General features: G+C 38.0%; 1 protein-coding gene across 1 annotated transcript in view; it reads right to left on the bottom strand.

The window, feature by feature from the left end:
• dph1 (diphthamide biosynthesis 1) overlaps positions 1-13,356 on the bottom strand; it is a 61,152-nt gene extending 47,796 nt beyond the window's left edge. The window contains exons 1-2 of the mRNA XM_053321029.1: positions 13,267-13,356; positions 10,605-10,754 (exon numbers count right to left, since the gene is read on the bottom strand). Of these exons, the coding sequence (XP_053177004.1) occupies positions 10,605-10,754; positions 13,267-13,318 (202 nt within the window). The 5' untranslated portion in view covers positions 13,319-13,356. The remainder of the gene's footprint in view (positions 1-10,604; positions 10,755-13,266) is intronic.
• Between the last annotated feature and the right edge of the window lie 9,756 nt (positions 13,357-23,112).

Genomic DNA, 23,112 nt, shown 5'->3' with positions numbered 1-23,112 from the left:
TAGCTCGGCGGCTAGCTCAGCTAACTGGCTAACTGTAGACTGTAGTAGTAGTTGTAGTGTGCACTGAATGTATTTATACCGCTACAGCAGCAGGGGCGGGTTTATGCTAATAATGATTTTCAGACCCACTAAATTCTGAACACAGAAATCTTGAAACACAGTGTGTGAAGCCTAGCTCCACAATTCAAATCTGAATGGTTGAAATGCTTTTTACACCTTTTTTAGAAATACATTTATGACCTATTTAATGTGTTTAGAAGAAAATGTCTGAATTCACTTTACACAGTCTTTAAAATAGTAGCACATTTGGTGCCCTAAGTTTAAAGTTGTGGTCAAAATGTTCCTTTACTTTTCTTTTTTTTTGCTTCCTCACCTTAGACAAACTGAGAAAGATGCAATTTCAAGAAGATATCATGTTTTCTTGACTCAAATATGAAAATCCAAATGTCCTTCTTAATATAAAAGTCCTGTGGTTTTTGGATTAAGGACCCTATATTATTTGATGCATTTCTTATCTGTGCTTTAGTATACATTAATCTTGTAATCTTGTCATCAAATAAACATGATGACATCTTGGTATGAGACACTACAAAGATATTGATGGTGTTAAGTATAAATCCTATAGGGAATAACAGAGCAAGAATTAGAGCATGAAGTGGATGAGAAGGGAAAGACGAGGACAGAGAAATTAGGAAGGGCGGAAAATGGTGCTGTAAAATGGCACACTCTTATAATAAAAATAATACAAAACAATTAGCTTAGTCAACATTTTTCTTCATTTTAGACCGCAATTTTAAAAATGCATTGAGTGAAAATGTCATACCAATTAGGGTTGCAACTGATGATTATTTCATTATGAATTTATCAATCGATTATTCTTTCAGTAAATCAATTTCTCATTTGTTTTTATAAAATAATAAAATAATAATAATTGAAAAATGTTCATTACAATGACCCAATGACAAACTTTAAAAACCCAAACAATTCATATGTACAATTACATAAAACAGAGAGGACCAGCACATCTTTATATTTGAGAAGCAGCAAATAGAGAATGTTGACTTATACGATCAATTAATTATCAAACAATACAGTTAATTATTTGCTGTTGATCGTCTTATTGACTGACACATTGATTCAGAACTGATTCAAATGAACAAATTTTTTCAAGAGAAAAAAAGTAGGGTAATAATGATATAATAATATAAATATCAGAGGTTCAATTTTCAAGTGTCAATATTTGAAGTTTGAATATGAGAAAATATGAACATCATTTAACTTGCAACAAGAAAATTGGTGATTTTAAGCAAGAAGTTTTTATCTGCATAAGAAATAAGCGGTACCTTTTACACATTCCTTTTAAATCCTTTGAGACATCAAGATGTTAAAGGAATCGTGTGTGTCCAATTCAAACAGACATATCTTTGGTATAGAAGACTAAAAATTGAACATGTTATGAAAATAGTTGACTCAAAAACTTTTATGTTAGATTGACTGCACACTCAAGACAGGATTAACAAAGGTGATTTGAATGTGTCTTGAAATGTGGCAAATAAACTGTTCATTTATGTTTCATGTAGATTTTACAAAGTGTTGTGAAGTCCCTGCCACAAAGTCAGACACATGGAGACAGTACCTGAAGCCTTTGTTTCAAATCAACCATGACATTTTCTCCCAGTCGAACTCACAGTCACACCTTACTTCAATAAATCCATCAACACCAATGTGGACACTTAAAATTCAGCGACACAAAATTTAGCACACCAACGTTTTCACATGACTAAGCCTGAAACAATTTCAAGACTTCAGTGCCAGGCAGCATTAAACAACAAAAGCTGGGATAGACAAAAGGCCAAGGAGGCTGATGCCGGATGGTCAGTGGTGAGTGATAGATGGAGCGGTTCAAAAAGGAGGAGCGAGAGCTCCTCTTACTGATGAAAGGTTAAGGGATCACTGTGCACCCCTGCAGACAGTGAAAGACAGGTCATTACCTAGAAAAGGGCAAGTTTATTAACAGAGAAAGGTTTCAGAGCACACCTCTGCCACAGCTGACAGAAGCAAAGAGCTTCCCTCCATCTGCTGCCTCTGGCGAAAGGTGAGTCAGATGCTGGAGGTGGGACAGGCTGTTTGAATGGATGTTTGCACACAAGCATTATAAGCTATCTCTACCTTTACATGCATGCCCCCCCCCAAAAAAAAAGAGAGCATCTAAACCACATGGACATAAAGAGATATAAGAAGACTTTAATTGCTTTAGCTTTCTTAATTTGTAGTGACAAAAAGTTACATTTTGGTTTATGTGAACTATCAATCAGCAATCATCTAATCATGCTGTATCATATACCTCTAGTTGTATTGCTAATGACTGTGCAGGTAATAAAAAAAGCTGTCTGTCGGATTATGTTAATCAAAAACAGGAGGTAAACTAAGAAAGTGCTGGAAATACCAATGTATCAATGGATGGCAGACTGAATGGGCAAAGCCGGGGGATTTCTCAGAATATACAACAGGGTTATGGTTAGGAAAATTAAAATAAGCCAATAGACAGCTTTCAGGCTATAGTCAATTAAAATATCTAGTGTATGAATGCATGACATTTGGGTCTAAATGTGGCAAATTGTCAAATGTCCATCAGCTGCACTGTGATAACAAAAGCTGTCTTAGCATGTGGGAGTGTGATGCATGTCTGTCTTCTGTGCTCACATACTGTATGTTACGGAGCTCCAAAATGGCCAATAAAAGAAAAATGGGGACAAATAATCAAGTTAATACATTACATGAAACTGTTTTAGAGGTATTGATTCAACTTGATGGTCTTTATTATGGAGGCTTTATAACCCTGAGCTATGTTTGTCATTTTTAGTCCAACCTCATTTACATCAAAGCAGTTCAATTAAATGATTTAATATATAAATTAAACAATTAATTCTGAAATAATTGAACATTTTTTAAAAACTCATTATCATGACTTAGTAGTCTACAAATGTAGAAATGTTAGATGGATATGCACTTAATGTATAATGTATGTATATGTGTATCTACTTTATACATGCATAAATCCACAGGTGCATGTCTAGTCTGTAGCTACTACTGACTATGATCTGCTTGAACTTTCCACTGGCAGCTAGTGCATCTCACTACTGTCATGTTTCCTATAAAAAGGAACAGGCTGTTCAGGCAGAGGAGAAAAGGCCATCTTGGACTGCTTAAAGCGGGCACGCTGGAAGATGTTTTCAGTAGGGGGGACTGCCAACTTCATGTACAATATGTGACGTCACAATGTAGTATGTAGTATTTTTTTATTATTTGACAGTATTGGTACAAAACAACATTATTTAACCACTTGTCACATGCTTTTATATTTTTCAACTGTTGAACTGCATGCTTCTTTACTGAATAGCACCATTGTCAATAATGTCTCAGTATAACAAACGCACCTACTAAACTCAGTCATGGTGTCACCATGTATAACTTTGTAATAGCGCCACAACTACACAGATGCATTGTGGGAAACCGTGCTAACAACAGCAACACCTATGAAGTGCTGCACAGTTATTAAAATACAATATAAACATACACAAATATAATAATAAATAAAAACAATAAAGGAATAGTAAGAGCTTAATTTAAAAAAACTAAAATCAGAATAAAAAGAAATAAAAAGAGACTGAACGTCAAGGAGAAAAAGAAGGTTTTCAGCAGTGTCTTAAAGTGCTCAACAGACTGTGCAGCTCTAACCTGGAAAGGTAGGCTGTTCCACATCTTTGTGGCCGCCACTGAGAAGATTCTGTCCCCACGGGTAGAGAGTCTGGACCGAGGTACAGCCAGGAGCAGCTGGTTTGTTGACTTAAGTGCTCTGGAAGTACTGTGAGGCTGTACAAGCTCTGATAAGACGGTGCCAGACCATTCTAACACTTAAAAACAATGAATAAAACCTTGAACTGGATCCTAAAATGAACAGGCAGCCAGTGCAAAGATGCAAGGACGGGACTGATGTGATCATACTGTTTCTTTCCAGTCAGCAGGCGGGCGGCTGCATTTTAGACCACCTGTAAACGGCTCACTTCCATCCAAGATTGAATATCATTGAGGCCGTCTAATAAGACCTGGACAGAGGCTTGCTTGTTTGTTTTTAAAGGCATATAGATTTGTACATCATCTGCAAAGCAATGAAATGAGACATCGTGCTTTCTAAATCCCAAAGGCAACATATATATTGAAAAGAGGAGGGGGCTCAAAACAGAACCCTGAGGCACCCCACAGCTCAGGGGGGGAAGTGGCCGAAGAACACTGGCCCAGCTAGACAGAGAAGCTTCTGTCTGAGAGATATGACTGAAACCACTTAAGAACATTGCTTTAACTGACTAACAGAAAAGTGCACTCTTGAATCCGAAAACAGCCCACACTAGTTCCGGGTCTAACATGGTTCAATAATCGAACTGTGATAAAGACTACTGACCAAACTGTTGCTATGTATGTGCATCAGAGCCAGATGTGTCAATGTGCAGGGGGATCTGACGTTCTGCATATTATTTGTGGCCTGAATTTGAAGTTAACATTGGTACAATGTAAATGCATTCTGAAAGTTGTGTGTTATGGCAGCTATTCTGTTTTTTTTCCTCTCACATGCCCTACTGAGTATAAAAGTACCACAGAAAAACTTTGGAGCAGTTAAAAGCAGAAACTAAATGCACAACATGGCTCTTACTGCCTTGCAGACCAATGAAACATCTAAGAGAAATTGTCAACTGTGCTAATCTTTTGTCTGTAGATTAGTTGTGAGAAGACCTTGGAAAACAGAACAACTCCCCGGCCATTTCACTCCATTTGAGTCCCCACAAGGAAACACTTTCATGGATTCAAGGATTCCCAAGACACTCAAGGCTGAGCTGCTTTATATCTCGTTTCTAATTTTTCTGTTTTTCCAAGTGTGATTCTGTAGTCGTATGCAAGACTGAACAACCGTTGAAGTCTAGATTAAAATGTTAGGAATTAATGTGATCTGAGCTCAAAAACAAAGTCAGACTGTACACGACTTCAAATCCAAACCACTGGCTATAACTCTAAATATAAAAGCCATAAAATACTGTGCCCTTTCAATTTAGTGGTTAGTTGAACCTTAACCAATAAATCTGGAACACTAAAATGACCTTGTTTATGTTATGTGTTCATTTACGGTGGGGGGGTGGGGGGGGGCAGCAAATATAGTTTTAAACATTTCAAATGTAAAGACTACAGTTTAGGTCTGGCTGCAGTCTCAGTTGCATGATTACTTATGCAAGACTAAGACAAGCAAAGCTGCCTGTATTTTTTGTATTTGCCATTACCTAGAAAGCCATATGGTCATTTTGATGTTATGACTTCTAACTTTGTGCAAAAGGAAACACCTGTTTCTACCAAAGGTACATAATGTGGTATGTAAACATAAGCCAGATGTTCACCAAGACATAGATAAGATAAATACAACTGTTACTGGCTTGCCTTGTAAACCCACTTTTGGCTCATTTGCTGGTCTGCATCACGTCACTCAGTTTCTTCCTCTATAAACAAAACACTTGACTAATGTCAGCTAGTTACTGTCACCTAATTAAATTTCTGTTTGCTCTTCTTTATCTTCACTACATGTGCGATAACAACAAGACTGCAGACAGCCAACAGCAGTTCCAAAAAATCTAAAAAACTAAGTTGCTCTTGTAAACATTTGAGATGCACACCAGATTATACCCATTACATTTAAATGAGAAAATGAAGCAAGAAAACAACGTAGTGCTTGTGACTATTTATAAACTCAGATACAAAGGATGGGCAGCCAAAATAAAATTCTACTGTATGTGACTCAGTCCTCTATTTCAAAAGCACAGTGTGTGAGATTCAAGAGGAGTTCAAAGCATGACAAAGAAACAGATGGACACAAACAAGAACAGAGAGAGACGGAGGTGATAAGGTGAGGGATGCTCTCAGTTCAGAGAAAGAGGGCAAGCTCTGATAAAAAAAAATTTTTTAAAGTCACACAACAAAAAGGCAGAGGCAGCAGGCTGTGGTAAACTGCAGGCTCCCAACAGGAACATCTGAAGAAACTGATTCAATCCTCCTGGCATGCCATCTGAATATTTCTACCCGAGGCATTAGTGAAACATTAACCCACCTGTTTCATAAGGAAAACATCAAACACAAAGAAAAGTCTAAATAAATATGTAACAAAGTTATAGCTGTCAGTTTCTTTCTGAATAGAATTGACAACTGAAATGTCAAATTAGCATGGTTGAGAAGTTTTTAATTGTTCAAAGACACACAAAACTCATTTTTGTACAAAAACAAAGATATTTAAAGCCATGCATCTCCTGATTTGCTTCACTGTTAATTTAAATGCCAAAGAAATAAACCAAAAGTGGTTTCTGCTCACTTAAATATAAATTAAAATAAAAGAAACAAAATCCTCTGCAGCATAGTAAGTATCATTTAGATTTTTTCTAAATGGGTTGAATACAGGACAACAGTTAATTTAGCTTTATGAAAAGACACTGGAGTACTGATTGGGCTTTATTACAAGGTCATGTAATGAGAAGTCAGACAAGGTGCAGAAGTACTCCACAGATTAAATCACAGTGCATGTGTTGACTCTAGTTATAGGAGGAAAAGCAGAGGTGTTACTAACATCAACAATGTTTACGGCAGTGAAACAGTGAGCCAGCATGCACAATACAAGGACTCTGAACTAAAGAAGCTCAATGGAATTCAGTGTCCTTATTATTATTTACAGCTGTGCTTTTCTACTGTGAAAATCAAAACACCATCCTTGAAAGAGGCCTAATGGTCAACATGGTTAAACGTGTGCAACCAATAGAACAAATATGTAATCTAGGAAAAGTGCAGAAAAACACACCACAGAGCAATGACTAAATATTACCACAGTTGCCATCATTTGATAAATTACCAATTCAGTGTAAAAGATCAATGAATACCAGCTCGAAATAAGTTTCAGGGATACATTAATAATATTTTTCCGATGGTGCATTAGGACTGTGTGGGTGTGTAGAGACTATGCTTGGCTGACATCTCTCACCTCCCAATTGAGTTTCATTTTACCTGGTAGAGTTGAAAAGTTACACCTTTCCTTGCACAATTCCTGTGTAACTCTTCCCACTGTCAGCACCTTAAAGAAACTGTTTTCTTTTTTTTTTATTTTCAGAATAGCATTTTAGTGATATGTTTTTGAACCCTAGTACATTTTAAAAAAGGGTTGTAAAAACTGTATGCATTTTAATAAACAGGGTTTTTTTCATTCATGCTTCTCCCAGCAAGTAATTTGCAGTTTTTAAACTACAGGTACCCATCCCTTAATCCCTAACTACTAGAAATGCTGTAATCAGATGTAAAATAATGTGAGAAGCTACACAACCAGTTAAAAGTTTTAGTACCCCAATTTTTCCAGTTTTTTATTGAAAAAATGTTTTCAAGCTTACCATCTTGGTCTTTTTCCCTAAGGTAGTTCTGGCATAGTTTGGATTTATGTTATGTATTAGGATGAACCTCTGACCAACTACGTGTATACCAGACGGTACTGCATGGCACTGCTCCCTCCTCCATATTTGACAGTTAATGTCACACACTGAGGAACCATCCTTTGCCTACTCGACGGCATACAAAACTCCTGCGTGATGAACAGAATATTTAAAATTTTGATTCATCAGTCCATAACACCTTCTTCCAGTCTTCAGTAGTCCATTGGTGGTGTTTCATGGCCCAGGCAAGCCTCTTCTTCTTATTCTGACTTCTTAGCAATGGCTTTCTAGCTGCAACTCGACCTGTCAAACCTGCAACTTGAAGTCTTCTCTTCACAGTTGAAACTGAGACTTGCTTACTATGACCACTATCAAGCTGTGCTTGAAGCTGTTGTCCTGTGAGCCGCCTGACACGCAAGCTATATGACTCTCAGAAACTTGTCTTCTGACTCTGTTGTAGCTTTGGGTCTGCTAGACCTCTTCCTTTCAGAGTTTCCCCCAGTTTCTGAATGCTTTTTGATGGTGGAGGAAACTGTACTCACTGACACTTTGACTTTCTTCGCAATTTCTCTGCAGGAAAGACCTAGATTTTTAAGTGTTTTTGTATAATTTTCAGTTTTGGGTAACCTTACCTTTTTTTTAAACCTCTGGCAGTTCACCACTTACTTATAGTTAGGGCTCTTAGCGCTCTTAGCTAATGCTGCTATAGACTTAGACTGCCAGGTGACTCCCATGATGCACTGAGTTCCTCTCTCCTCCTCCCTCTCTTTCTCTATCCATCCATCTATATTCATTAACATTCATGTTCTATTAATGCATTCAATAACATAAACTTATTCCCTGGAGTTGTCTGTGCTTGCTCGTCTCACAGGTAATCTGGGCCTGTAGACGTCCGGATGACAGATTCCAGTCCCGGACCTTCTAGCTTCATTGTTGATTTTCATTGTGCTTCTCTCTCCTCTATCCTTCCTTTCTCTCTCTCCTCTCATCCCCAACCGGTCGAGGCAGATGGCCGCCCACTCTGAGTCTGGTTCTGAGGTTTCTTCCTGTTAAAAGGGAGTTTTTTCTTGCCACTGTTGCTCATGTGGGAATGTTGGGTCTCTTTAAAGTTAAAACCTGAAGAGTTCGGTTTAGAACCTGCTCTATGTGTAAAGTGCCTTGAGATAACTCTGTTGTGATTTGGCGCTATACAAATAAAGATTGATTGACTTACCTTTGTACCATTTCAAGCTATTCATTGGACTTGAACTGCTTGAATTTCAACAAAAAACTGAGAAAATTGGAGTGTTCTAAAACTTTTGACCAGTAGTGTATATTTTACATATTTGTTGATCTGTTCTCACCAGGTGCAAAATGTAAGTACCATTACTGATACAGGCATGAAATACTATCACACACTGGTCCATGCTATATCAGGATAGTAAAACAATGTAATGTTAACAAATGCCATGAAATGCTATACTGCAACAACCTTGTGCTTTGCATGTTGACATATACCACTACATACTGACGTCAGTGAAGCGTTTTAACTCTGCACACACTGCAGGCATTACAATGCAGGCTTTGCTGCTCCTATTCAACACTTTTGCTGAGATGTGATTATTCTGTTTGACTCTACTATTTTTTTAAGCAACCCACATCCTTTATCAGTCTTCATAACCTCCATCCTGAAATAATAGCGATGCACAAAAGATATCACAACAAAAGATATGACGTCTGAGCAGTTTATCAGAGAGGCAACCAAAATTGCCACTTAATTGTGTTGTTGATAAATTGATTTTTTCCCCCTACTGTGTTTGTTGACTATGAGGCAGAGTCCTGCTTTCATTATGGGTCAAATAGAGAAAAGAAATTCATTCATCAAATCATCACGATTCTTTTTAGTAACACTACGCATAGACATCTGTGTTGCATCAATGGGGAGAAGTTATTAATTTGGGCACTCTGAGCTGTAAAGAGTGCAGCCTTCCATGTCTGTCTATAACAAATAAACACAAATCTTAGGGGAATTGTCCCTGCTGAAGATCATAGAAGGCTAATAACACCCACCTCACAAATTGAGTGTTAAGCAGCTCCAAACACACTGGACATGAAGTTCTTGTGGAAAGCGTCTTGAGGACACCATGAGGTAGACATGAATTATATCATGACAGAAGCACCAACAAATTTAATCTCACTACTTTATTTACTGCTGTTGCTGTTGATTCATTTTTGTCCAGTTCTAAATGTTACAGTCATTGTAGGTTGACCTGAATTTTAAACATTTTAAACCTTTTGTAAACTGGGTCTGTTTTTTGATAAGTCACAATGCTGGATAAACCTCTGTGAACCACGCAGGTTAGCTGTACAATAAGTCAGTGTATACAATAAATTCATCAAAGTAGGTCAAAGCACAAATGCACCCATGGATGGCATTTTGAATGAATTACTATCACACATTGGGCCCTATTTTAACCATGCAAGTTGACAAAAAGTGTAAGGTGGTAGATCTTAGATGCACGGACTGTGTGGGCATCTGCATGCACACCTGCCAGTCTGGTCCATGTATGTGCAGCAGTACAACGTGCAAACGGCCTGGGTGATGGTGAATATAAAGCAGCAGGTGTGCTGATTATTTAACAGGCTACTCTAACAGCCAGGCACATAACTGCTCTCATAGCTCTGAAATGATGGATGGTTCAGAGTGTCATGTCATGAACACCCATCATCACACATCTGCATCCACAGACAGATCCAGTATTTGTTTTTTTTTCTTTCTTTCTTTTTTTCCCATCAGTTAGTTATTGTAATAATAGAAATAAAAAATAAATACATTGATTTGGTGATTATATTAGACCAATACTATTTCAGCAATAATTCTAATTCTCTGAAGATTTCTGTGCATTTGTGTGTGAATTTTAGAGTTTACATCATATCCAATGTGGTTTTGTTATAAAAAAACAATTTTACCACCCAGACTCTATTTTGCTCTTACCAAAGAGCTTTTTAACATTTTAATTAGTTCAAATACTCATCACAGAAGTGATTGTTACTCTTAATAGAGTACATATGTTACAGGTTCCTATTCATGTGCCAAATGAATCATGGGCTATAAAAACTCACCTCTTGTAGCTTTTGCTTGTCTCACTCGCCAAATTGTCTTCGGGATCTCAAAGTTGTAATTTGCCGGCAGGGCTTTGATTGCCTCCTGTAACTCCAGGTCTTGCAGGATTTCATCTGGAATTTGATTGACTACCCGCCGTGGTCCTCGGACTAAAAAGAAAGATAAATTACAGAACTCTTAATTCAGTGGATACAGATTGAGGTATGAACACAAGATCCAATACGCTAAGTCTATATTCTTCAGACAAGCTGGTCACACATGTGAAATGATTATGCAAAAGGTCACAGTCAGATAATATTGTGAATACGTTATCAGCGGGGTTATTCAGCTGTATTCAGCCAGCTCCCAGGAGCACTGATGGGAGCTGTCTGAATCAGAAGTCACTCTGGAACAAATCAAGCTGAACGTATGCTTTAAAACAGGCTTCACATGTTTTGCAGATCAGACTGGCCCTTGGAGTGTGGAGGGCGGAGAGCACAATTCAAAAAATTTGCTCTACATCCTCTTCAAATGTGTCTCCAATGTCTGCAGTGATAGGCCATGTGTAATGAGGTGTGAGAGGTGGGGGACTTTGGGAGCACCAAAAATCTGTCTTTGTAGCATCCTTCCAAAATAATTTTCTACAAGCTACTGGGTAGCTTGAAACGGAGGTTTTACTGGCAAAGGTTTAACTCATGCTCAATGTATACCTTTAAATGAGGACCAGCAATTTATCTCCTTCTGTTACTGGCCATAAATTGGATTTTCAATGCAACATTCACATTCTCAAGTGCATGTTGTAATAATGTAAAAATATTCTGCTTGAAATAATAATGTGTCCAATTTGTTTTTATTCATCAATAAGTACAATTAACTGATTACAAACCTCAATATTCAATATTTTCCTTCTCCCTACCTATGAATATGCAAACATTTTTATTTCAAATGTTTAAATGTAGGACACAAGATATCTCCTACTTACCTGAACAGTCCATTCTCAGCTTCAAATTTCTACGTCACACTTGTGTAAATTGCATACTGGACCACAATTAACCTCCACACATAGTTGTGATGTAATAAATCATGCTCATAGGCCCACTGCTTAAACTCAGATTTTCACTGAGCACAGAGAAACTTTCCCTCTTCAGCAGATGAATATAAAAACAACTTCCTAGTTTCAAACTCTGATACATCAGAAGCTCAAACATCCAAGGGAAATAACAATAAGCTAAATGGATTTTTGACTGGAGGGGGGCGTCAAGTTTTCTTTTTGATAGTCTCACAAACACACTGTTTGAAAAACTTTGATAGTAACAACTTGCATAATTTACTGACTTGTACAAACCTTTTCCCACATTTTGCTTTCCCTCTATAAAAGCTATGTTTAAACCACTGGGAGTTTATTTCCCCAGCATAATCCAAGTCAATTGTGTATTTTAATAATATATTAAATAAACACAATAAAATGCTATTAAAAAAATATAGTCACTCAACTTCTAACTTAACCCTTAAACAGGCAGGAGTGGAAAATGAGATGTGAAAAATAAAACCCTAGTCATCTCATGTGCACATAAGTAAAACATTTAAATACATTTTAAAAATATTTTGTATATTTTGGGTGTTTATGAGTTGTATCTCCTCCAAGATACGTTGCCCCTATTAAGGTATAAAATGGTTTTGATGGTAAAAACAACTGAACGCTTTATTTGATAAAGAGAGAAATGATATATTCTTGCTTTTCCTGGTTATTAATATCACACATACTAGTTTCTAAGCTGATTTTTATCATTTCTATCAAAGTATAAACCTACCACAAGCTTTAATTCTATACCAATCTAGTTCAATTCAAGGCACATACAACCAATCATGTTCCTAACAGAGTGTTAAAGAGTCTGTATCTCCTGGTGCACGCTGCCTGTTTAAGTTAACACCATTTCAGCCCATGTCTTCCATATATTCACCCATTCTACTTTGATTCAGCCCACAAACATGCTATTTCATGTGTGAAATAACATGTGTCAATAAACGCAAGGCAGCAGAGGCATAAGGATGATCACCAGGCCCAATAACATAATTTTAAAGACCTTTCATAGGCATTTTCAATGAAGCAGTAATTCATTCAGCCTATGTTAAATATTATTACATTCCCTGAGATGTTATGTTCAACAGAATTGTATTCCTGCCATCATGTAATCACACATAATCCAGCCTTTCTAGGATGGTAATATGTTCATTTCTGTACATTTAATTATGTTCTAGTAATAAATGAAGACTTATGATGACCGGGACAGGCATCTTATTGATCAAACCACATACTAGCTATATTCTATAAATAAACACATGCACACAGTAGTAATGTCAGGTTGGTCAAACTCATAAACTCTGGTGAATCTTCCCACAAGGACCGAAAGATGAACGCTGACTACAATAAGCTCACAACAACAATAAGCTCACAACAATCATATCGTGTAAAATGCTTATAATGTACACAACTGGGTATTTATGAAACAACATGCACACATGACGACATTAGCTTGTGTTCTTGCATAAGTTTGTGATGATGTGCTTGAAACAACACCGGTGCCTCTATCTGTCCCTAAACACATCACAGATCGTGTATTAAGACCTGAAATAACACGAGAGTCTTCTTTGTTCAATATTTAATGCGACGTTAATATTTACCTGTTGGTTTTTTTGCTGGAACAAGCTGAACTTCACTCGAGGGGGCTGCCATGTTTTTTCCTTTTCCTCCCAAACATGAAACGCATGAGAGGCAAGAAAGGCATAACCAACCGAACACAGAGATCAGGTCAGAGAGTGGAGCGCCGATGAAACTGATCTCGCTGAACGGGACCATGCGGAAAGATGAGCAGTCTGTGTTCCTACAGATAGCAGGATATGGGTTACAGTGAGGGGAGCTGTCCGCTGTGAAAATGCATTAATTAAATAAAATAGAATATCATTAAATTAAATTAAATGTATTACAGTATTGTATAACCCCATTTATACACTGAGAAAGTTATGTGTTTGAAAAACATACTATAAAAATAACAATAACTGTAATAATAGCGATAAAAACAAATGTAATAAAATAAAGTAAAATAAAACATAAAATCCCATAAAGATTAAAAAAAGTAAAATAAAATATTGTATAGTTTGTATGATTAATAATAAACCATAATAAATATGGTATCATTTGCTGCTTTACACGTTCACCCTAAATCAAATTTAAAGAACAAAACAATAAAGTATATCAAATATGAAAAAACACAATAATTAATTAAAATTACAGAAATACTTTAACTGAAATAAAAACAATAAAGTATATGTAAAATGTTCAATTAAAATAGGTGAGGACATGTTAGAACAGTAAGGACATTTTGGCCGGTCTTCACTCTCTGACACACCCTCAAAGGGCTTCAGGCTTGGATTTAAGATGAAAGTTAGATTTGGGTTTAGGTTCAGTTTAGGGTTAGGGTTAGGGTTAGGCATATAGTTGTGATTGTTAGGATCAGGGTGTGTGTGTGTGTGTATGTGTGTGTATGTGTGTGTGTGTGTGTGTGTGTGTGTGTGTGTGTGTGTGTGTGTGTGTGTCAATGGCATTAGTCCATTATTTGAATATTTGGGTGTAGGCTATTTGATGAGCAGATTGGTAGATCTTATAAAAAAATCATTCTTCCACTGCAGAACAAGTATCATCACATATTTCTCCTGACGTCGTGTCATCTTGTTAATAGATTATTGTGATGTGTAAGTTTTGTCCTGTGTCATCTCATATTTATGATGAAGACCTCTGGTGTCAGGGAGCAGCTTGCCTGTGGCTGGCACAGACAGGGATACAGGCAGTGAGAGGGATGGAGCAGGATGCTGCCCGGTGGAGGGGCTGAGGCAGTACAACATACTTTCTCCCTCCTTGAGCGCATCAGCGTGCTCTGATCCATAGGTGGAAAGCAGAGACAGATCTCCACAGACAAGATCACAGAAATGTAACAATTACGAGTGGAGAGAGGAGAGCTGAAAAGAGAGGATTTTAAGGAAACCGAAGGCATCAAAGTCTATATTATTGAGGAGGATTTGAGGAGTCTGCGTTTATAATCCGACATCAGAGGCAGAATGAGAATCCAAATAACTTATGTTAATTAGAGATTTTAACGAATATGATGCGATTTGAACGGCTCTGAAGCACCGGGAGAATTTAAGATTGGCCACTTGAATTTAAACATCTGTGTTTTTTGGAGACTGCCTGTTCTTACCGTCGACTTTTCCCCCTGAACTGATTTGCAGCCTCTACGGTCATTTGGTTCTAAAAAGGAGTTGGCTATCAAAGGTTGCATCGGACTACTGCGCGTTTGTGCTCACCACGCACTGGAGTTATCATTGTTTCGGACAGAGGGAATGATTTTAGTGCGTCCGTTTTGCAATGATTGTCGCGTAACGTTCATTTCCCAGGTCCAACTGAGGTCTGAAACACTTTGTGGAAAAGGAGATTATTGTTTGTTGTCAATGTTTGTCAAAACCTCGGCAGTCTGCAGTGCAACTCAATACCGTGGATCCCAAGAAAGAATCCAGAGTGACAACTGACATTCATACAACGATCCACGAAAGCTCCGGATCAACTTCGAAACTAAAGCGCACAAGTTTAAGTCTGGAATATAAGAATAGATGATTCTCAGAGGACAGAAGACGAAATACACCTAGGCCTACAAAATGTTCAAAAGGGGTGAGTAAGTCTCAACTTTAGCACACAAAGTAATGACGGGGTAATAATGCCTTTTTGCTTATTTTTAGTAGCCTGTACCCTGATCCATCCTATCAGGCGAAGGTTGCCCAAATTCTCATAACACGTATGCACCTAATGCTGGTACTTTTTACGCTTATAAACCAGATGTTTAAATATGACACATTCATATTGCACCACGTTGCTCCGCATATGTGTTATTTCAGACGATGCGCCATTTCAAGCGCATCTTTAATTTGCACCACACGCATTGAAGGTTTCTGGGAATCAAATATTCATCTGTGAAAGGAAACACGGGAACGACTATGTGATATTAATATAGCTGATGCCGCACTGCAGTTTATGAGTTGTTCCCGGGTCACAGGGCTATCTCTCCGAGCGTTGCACTCTGCTGAAGCATTATTATTTGCTGTGTGTCAGTACATCTAGACGTGATGGATCAAACCGCAGCTCACAAGGTTATTCACCGCTGGCTGCACACTATATGAACACCTTTAGCACCTCATATAAAAAGGGTAGAGCTTCCCAAACTTTTAATATCAAGATCCCCAAGATAGATTCACACTAGACCTCAGTTTTATCATTTTTTATCCCAATGACCAGTTGCTTTTATTTATGTGCTTTAATTGGACATATAGCTGCATATAAGGGTCTCCACTGGATGGCTGAAAACATTGGGAGAGTAAAACCTCTAATGAAAATAAATTATTCTAATACATGCTCCTGTTATGCTATTATCTATAGAGTAAAATAATAGTGAAATGTATCAGTTCCTCATTTTGCTGGGGCCCCTTGAGTCCCCTCAGGGACCCCGGGAGGTCCCTAGACCCCACACTAGGAACCACTGTCTTAGACTTTATTTTGCCATGGGTTAGAGCTAGCCTAATCTTTTATTATTTAATGTAACTTATATTAGACAAAGTAGTGTAAGCGATCCTCAAACTTTGTCACACATATTAACACATTGATAGGAGTCACTACTGCTCACTACTTGTGTTTATTTAGTCTGTCTCATGAAAACCATCTGTTTTGAGTGTATGTGTTTCTGCTGTGTGCCTCCAGGGCAGAGAAAAACAACATGTTTTTCTTGCTGCCATCAGATCGATTATTCCTGTTCCAACAGTAGAGATGAAACACACCATGGTGATGAGTGCTTATAGCTATAACAGCTGTGAGGGTAGGCCTATTGTTGAAACCTGTTTCCTGACAGCTTCTTATAACTGATTAGGACTCTACAAGAAATGAACAGTCGCATCATTTATGGGAAGTGTTTGGTTTAGATTTTTTGGGAAAACTAGCATGAGTCACAATGTGCAATCCAGAAAACGCTCGTCAGAGTTGAATCTATGAGCAAACATGTCTGTCTTTGTTTTGTATTAACTAATGGACATGCTGGTAAAACCTATTGCAATTGATGACATATTGTATTATCAACAGATCATTTGAGGAGATGATTTCCCACCGCACACATACATTTTCCAGTTATGGTCAGGGTCAAATGGTGAGCTGAAGCTAGAGTGATTGACAACTGAGAAATTTGTACTCCAAACATACTCTGTCCCTGCTCTGCCCAAGGTTTTTGTATGTGAATTAGCTGTCTTACCACTGCACAGTGATGGACAGAAAATCACTTAATTCAAGACAAATGACTTCAAAGTTCAGATTTCACCAGTCTGCCAAAAGTGCTCAGTATACCAGCATGTCTGAGTCCATACCAGTGAAGCAGAGATGCGTCAGCGTTGGCAGGAACGTCGCAGAACTTCTGTGGTGAATTTGAATTTTTTTGCACCTAAAATAACACATTCTAGGGAGCCTGTCTGATGCATCAGGCACAGCACTTACTGTGACAGGCCAACCATTCACAAACACATACAGTAGAAGCAAAGTGTCTTAGCTGACACATACTGGCAACACCTTTTAGGATGACTTCACATTGTGGCTGGCTGTGCCTAATTACCATGTTAATGGAGTGGACACGCAGATTTTATGATGGCCTTTTGTTTCACACTTTGTCTGACAGTCTCCACTGATCTTTTCATCAGTGGGCAGTGTCTTTGTACAGGATGATCATTGCTGTGACAAGGTATGGTCATGTCCATACAATCCACAAATATGTCTAGACATGTACAACATTTGTGGTGTGATTTAAACTACAGGTGAGACAACATAGTCTTCATATCTTTGTTTGAACAGTCAGGATGGTGTTTTGGATTCTGCTTGCGTGTGTGCCTATGTCTTTTATCTGGCTTATACAACAACTACATGTTTATGTGCGTGGTTGTCTGGGTACATATGTACATTAATGTAGTCATGCAGGCGTTCATATCACTCTAACTCTGTCTCAGCTTTTCTGTCTATTTCTCTGTCTTGCTCTCACCATCTCTCTTTTTCTCAAAACCAGCCAGCCATAGAGAAGGCACAAGGGATGATCTGTCAGAACAGGTCTGAGATGGAAAGGACGAGATGTCCATAGAATATACCATGCTATGACATGTTGTAATTGCTGATACACATAGGGGGATTATTAAAAGAGGCTCAGATAAGGTTTTGTCAGTGTTATGCCACCTTTTAGATTGCAGTTTTAAGCAAATGATCTATGTAGTCAAAAATAAACAAGTACGCAACTTACATACTTCCTAAAAAAGAATCGAGTGCTTCAGTGTTCAAACCCCTAATCCAAATGTCTCTAATTATGAGGATGCTCCACTGATTTAATTTATTCCATATCATTATATGGTTTCACAGATTGTAGGCCATTTACTTAAAATTGTATATACTTTACATTATTGCTGACCTTTATATCAAAGATTTTCTCTCACATCTAAGCCACTGGTTTCTATTCATTTCAGAACACAATGAAAATCAATTCGCAAAGCCTTGAAACATGCTTGTCAATGATCAATATAAAATACAACATTGAAGTCCCTTATATTTTTGTATAACATGAATTTGGAGGACTCATTGAAAATTGTGTTATCTTCCAGATTTGACTTTCTGAAAAGATTAGATACTGGTGCAGTGGTTTTTGGAGACCAACACTACAATATAAGATGTGTGAGCAATGAGCATCCTTGAATAAACTAGCACAGTGACAATGAAACCTGTGATAAAAATAGTAAAGGCAAATTAATGTACAGTGTGATGGATTACTGTCTGAAATTGTACTGACATGAACTGATACTGATGGCTTCCTGGGAGCTAGGAAAGCACCCACAATGTCATGCTCAGGAAGACTGGTATATTTTGGCTGTAATGTAACATATACATAATTTGTACTTAACAGGCTAAAACTTGCAGAACCACTGATAAGCAGCTTTAAGCATCAGCACTGCTGTACATATCTCACCTCAACCCTTAAACCTGGACTTAAAGCTAATCCATCATCAACCATAAATCCAACTTCTTAACCTAACACTTGGAGGGTCTTACACAGGCAGAGGAGTGTAGGAGCACACATACACAAATGCGCACAGTGAGATTTGCTTTTTGTAAGTGTCAGACTTGCAAGATAAGACTAATTGGGAAATGCATTTCCATCGACTTCATTTAACGTGATAAGCATTTTTAATGGAAATTAGCACAGACAACACAAAGGGGATTCTAAGAACACTACATATCATTCAAGCTTAATGTTTACGCACACTGGCCATCCACCATTGTATGAATACAAATTAATTTAAATTTTGAACATTCTGTCATAAAAATATAATCTAAAATGAAAAATGCCTCTGTTTGCCCCTTGGTCTTCCATCGCCAGTGTTTAACAATATGCAGGGATAATTACTTTTAGCAATTATGAAATGCTGTAGCATTTAGTAATTTTATTTTGTAAATCAACAGCAATTAGGAGCAATCGCTTTTAAAGTAGTTTGTTACTCATGTTGTTTTCCAGTGCTAGAAAACAAGGTTGTACGACTTGCCATTAATGAGTTCAACACAATGAATCCAGAACCATGGAAACAACTGTGGCCTCTGCTCGTCAACTTTTCCAGTTCTGCTCACTTGTGCAGGCCATGTCTCACAGACCTGTGTCATTGGCGTCATAGCAGCTCTTTAGCCAGCACAGCTCCAATTGTGCTCTCCACAATATCAAATAGCCACATACGTCAAGGGTCTCCTGTCTCTTGTTAGGGAGATGTTTTTAACCAAAGGATGATATGACTCATAAACACCAAGTGCTATATTGATGATCATACACCAAGAGATTGGTATAATGAAAACAATGGGCCTATTTTTTATTAACAAAGGACAACAGAGGCACCCTAAAGCCATCCCCATGCAAGTGATTGGACATGATGACATTAATTTGAACAAGAGCAATAAATGCCCATCTGTCAATGTAATATGTTGCAAACTTTGCCATCTTCAAGGCCCTGAGAGAGTTCTATTTAAAGAGAATAGATTCCCTGCTCATATTATCATCTTCCTAATCCTCTGACAGTGTCAGCCTTCAGCTATCACTCCTTGTCAACTCTGCATTGTTGTACTTTTCAGCCTGGCTTGTGTTTCCATGTGGGTGAGAGGCTGTGTGGACTGATGACTGAGGGTTTGGAGGAGCGGAGGGTTTGAAGAGAAGTGGAAGAGGATAATGTGGAGAGGAGCAAAAATATAAACCTCAAACTGATCCCCTAAATCTTTCTAAGCTGCCTGAAAAATAGAAAGCAAATCTGAGAGGAGAAAATTTCCGTCTCCTATCTGACACTTGTTTAAGAATGTAAATTTTAAGACTTTCAACACTTCCTCTGTTCATAATATTAGAACCAGCTAATCAAGTAGGAAAAGGAAAATGAAGTAAACACTTTCTTTTTTTTTGCATGAACACTGAATCAGAGAAGACGACCAAAAACTTGACACATTGGTAGTCTGTAGATCTCTCCTACAGAACACGGCATCAAGGGTAATTGACAGAGAAACACTACCAATCATTTGATATCTGAGTCATATTTATTATACCGTCACACAATGCACCTCCGGTTCTGTCAGTGCATTCCAAACATCTTATTTAGCCAAAGGAGACTGTTCAAATCCAAAAGCCATGTATTTAGTGGCCAATACTCAGGAGTGTTTCCATGAAAGCCTCTGGCACTGTTCCACCACGTGACTCCTAACAGAAGATGACAAATAATTAGCATGAGTGTGAGTGTGGAGTAGACAACACTGACTGGTGTTCATGTCACTTTTCTGCCATGAACTGTTGTTTTTTTCCAGCAGCCATTTTTACACTTCCCTGTCAACCATTTCACACCGAATTAGAGCATGAGGGTTCGGAGTTCAGAGGTGGATGCGGGATGCAGTGCTCTTAAGCCGCTGAAGACTCTCATATTAATACAGTCTGGAGAGACATCTGAATGATTTAATCCACAGTACATTCTGCCTTGTGAGAGTAGTTAAAGATGAAAATTACAGCACATGCATGGAAAAATCTGTCCATCTCAGTTTGCCCTTTAAGAAATCACCTGATTCTTGTGCAAACGCCATTTCCTCAGCCTTTGTTGTGGAAATGAGATGCAAGGATGGTCATTAGCAGATGATAATGAGGTGAAAGAGACAAACAACCTAAGCCCTGTTGGTTTTTCTAATATTAATAATTAATTTCTGATTAAGTGGCTAATTGGAGTTTAAAGGTCAATGTCAACGAGAATGCCATAGATCTGAGGAGACAGGAGGGAGGTGGGGGAGAGGCAGAGGAAGACAGTCCAGGAGACTGTTGACAGTAATCCCAGGTGCTCTCCTGTTACCCTGACAGCTCTCCCCCTTCCTGAGCCATCCTCCCCAGGCGACATTGCCTTTGTGTGCTGAGGACAGCAATTCAGCTACACCAGCACCTGGGCATCTGCCCTTTTGGCATTGAGAGTTTGCAAGTCCTCAAGATGGACTAGGATATCATCACAAGATAGAGGAGAGGTGAAGAAAAGGGTAGAAGGGAACGTCTGTCACGTACATTTATGCTCCTCATTATCAGTTTGAGGTTTTGTATGTACGTAATTTGGTCAGCTCACAAACACAAGCATGTTCTGGGTATGTATACAGTGGCATTCATAGTCTCCTATGTGACATCAAGTCTGAACTGATCCAGCTCCTGGCATTGATTCATCGTGTTTATTATGCTTCAGATTAATCGTAGGCTCCATCCATGTGACAGTCAGAACTCATTTATTTTGAGATGTTTGACATGTAAACAATGGCTAATTCAGTCTCTGGAGTATGCAGATTTAAAGTGGGGTGGAGACGAATCCAAATACAGTTTTTAGCAAAGCCTGTAAAGTACATTTAAATGAATATTTATTTTTTACAAATATATATTTTTAATGGTTTGTTTTAAAAAAAAAAAAAAATAAATATGTGTGTGTGTGTGTGTCACTGCTAATCTGTATATAATAAATAAATAAAAATATTCACAACACGAGGCAGTCTTGAACTTGAAAGTATACATGAATCATAAAAATGTATGTGTGCATCAAATACTATGAATCAGGTAAATCTTCTGGCGATAATCTCAAAGGTGTTTTCGTGTTTGAAAGTGTTGTTGTTAGCTTGGTTAAATAAAAACTCTTGCATTTTCCCTGAGTGAGCAGCTGTCAAAAGCTTATGGTTGCTAACATTAACTTTAGTTTGTCTTAATGTGTTGATGCCAACCATATATTGGTGATTTCAACTTGTTTTTCCACCACAGGCTCAGTATGAAAGGTTTCCTGGTATAAGGTAACGTCATTGTGTCTGTTGTGTAAACAGGAGTACAGAGAAAATGAAGTTCTGGTTCTGGTATATTGTTAACTGCAGGGTTTTCACTGGATTTTTTTGAGACAAAGGTGGCAAAGGTTGGATTAGGATGTGACAGAGGAAAATGTCCATAGGAATTTACATTGTATACCAACATGTAATAAAGGGATGAAAAATAAAGAAATGGACCAATAATTTTTATTTTGTAGGTCTGTTTATCTCCTGATTTAATACTATCACGACACTTCAAAATGATTCTTGATTCAAAACCAGTTCTTGGCTGAATGAAGAGAAAAGGGGGGCTCTATTTTTAGTCTCATGATCCAGCATACTGTGTGCCAAACCATTGACTGCTGTCCGTAGTCCACTGAAATGCAATATGAAACATAACTGGAAATTAAGATAAGCTTTATTTTACTTTAAAACATTAACTGCATTAATGAATGAATGAATTCATTTGAGAGCATCTTACAGCCTTCTGCCTCCATGAGAATAACAAAATGAGGGGGCGGCAGAGCGCTGCACTGTATTGTTATTAATGTTAAGTCTGCAGCAGTAGAGAACAGCTTCTTTGCTGCGCCGTCAGCTCCGAATAAAGCCATTGTTGCCTAAGACGCAGGGCGGGCGCAGCGTATTTGAGGTGAAACAGACTTAACTTCAGAGTTGTTTAAGTTCTGCAGAGTTGGTCAGCCGATGTCAATTATTACCTCTGTTTCTTGTTCCGCTCCAATTATGTGAGTTTTTTAGTGATGACTCAGAAAGTTCACAATATACAGTACATAATGTTTGTCTTGCAATGGTAATGGTTAAGTCATTAAATCAAAACATTTTTGTAACTGCTGCCTTTTTTGAAGATGAGTTACAGGATAATTTCAGCATATGCACCCTTTAGACCACAGTTGATTTCTGCCCTTTTCATTCCTTCAACATCACCTGTTAGATAGACTCACATTTAAATTCCTTGCTTGAAGTTTCGAGGGATGCCTCTACACCTCGTTGGTCAGGACTTCTAGCTTGCATTCTGAAAATTAAATTTCTCTCTTTCTGTCTGCCATTGTCCTGCCCATTGT

The sequence above is a fragment of the Scomber japonicus genome, chromosome 6, assembly GCF_027409825.1.
Source record: "Scomber japonicus isolate fScoJap1 chromosome 6, fScoJap1.pri, whole genome shotgun sequence".
Lineage (NCBI taxonomy): Eukaryota > Metazoa > Chordata > Actinopteri > Scombriformes > Scombridae > Scomber > Scomber japonicus.
This window is presented reverse-complemented; position numbering and strand designations above follow the sequence as displayed.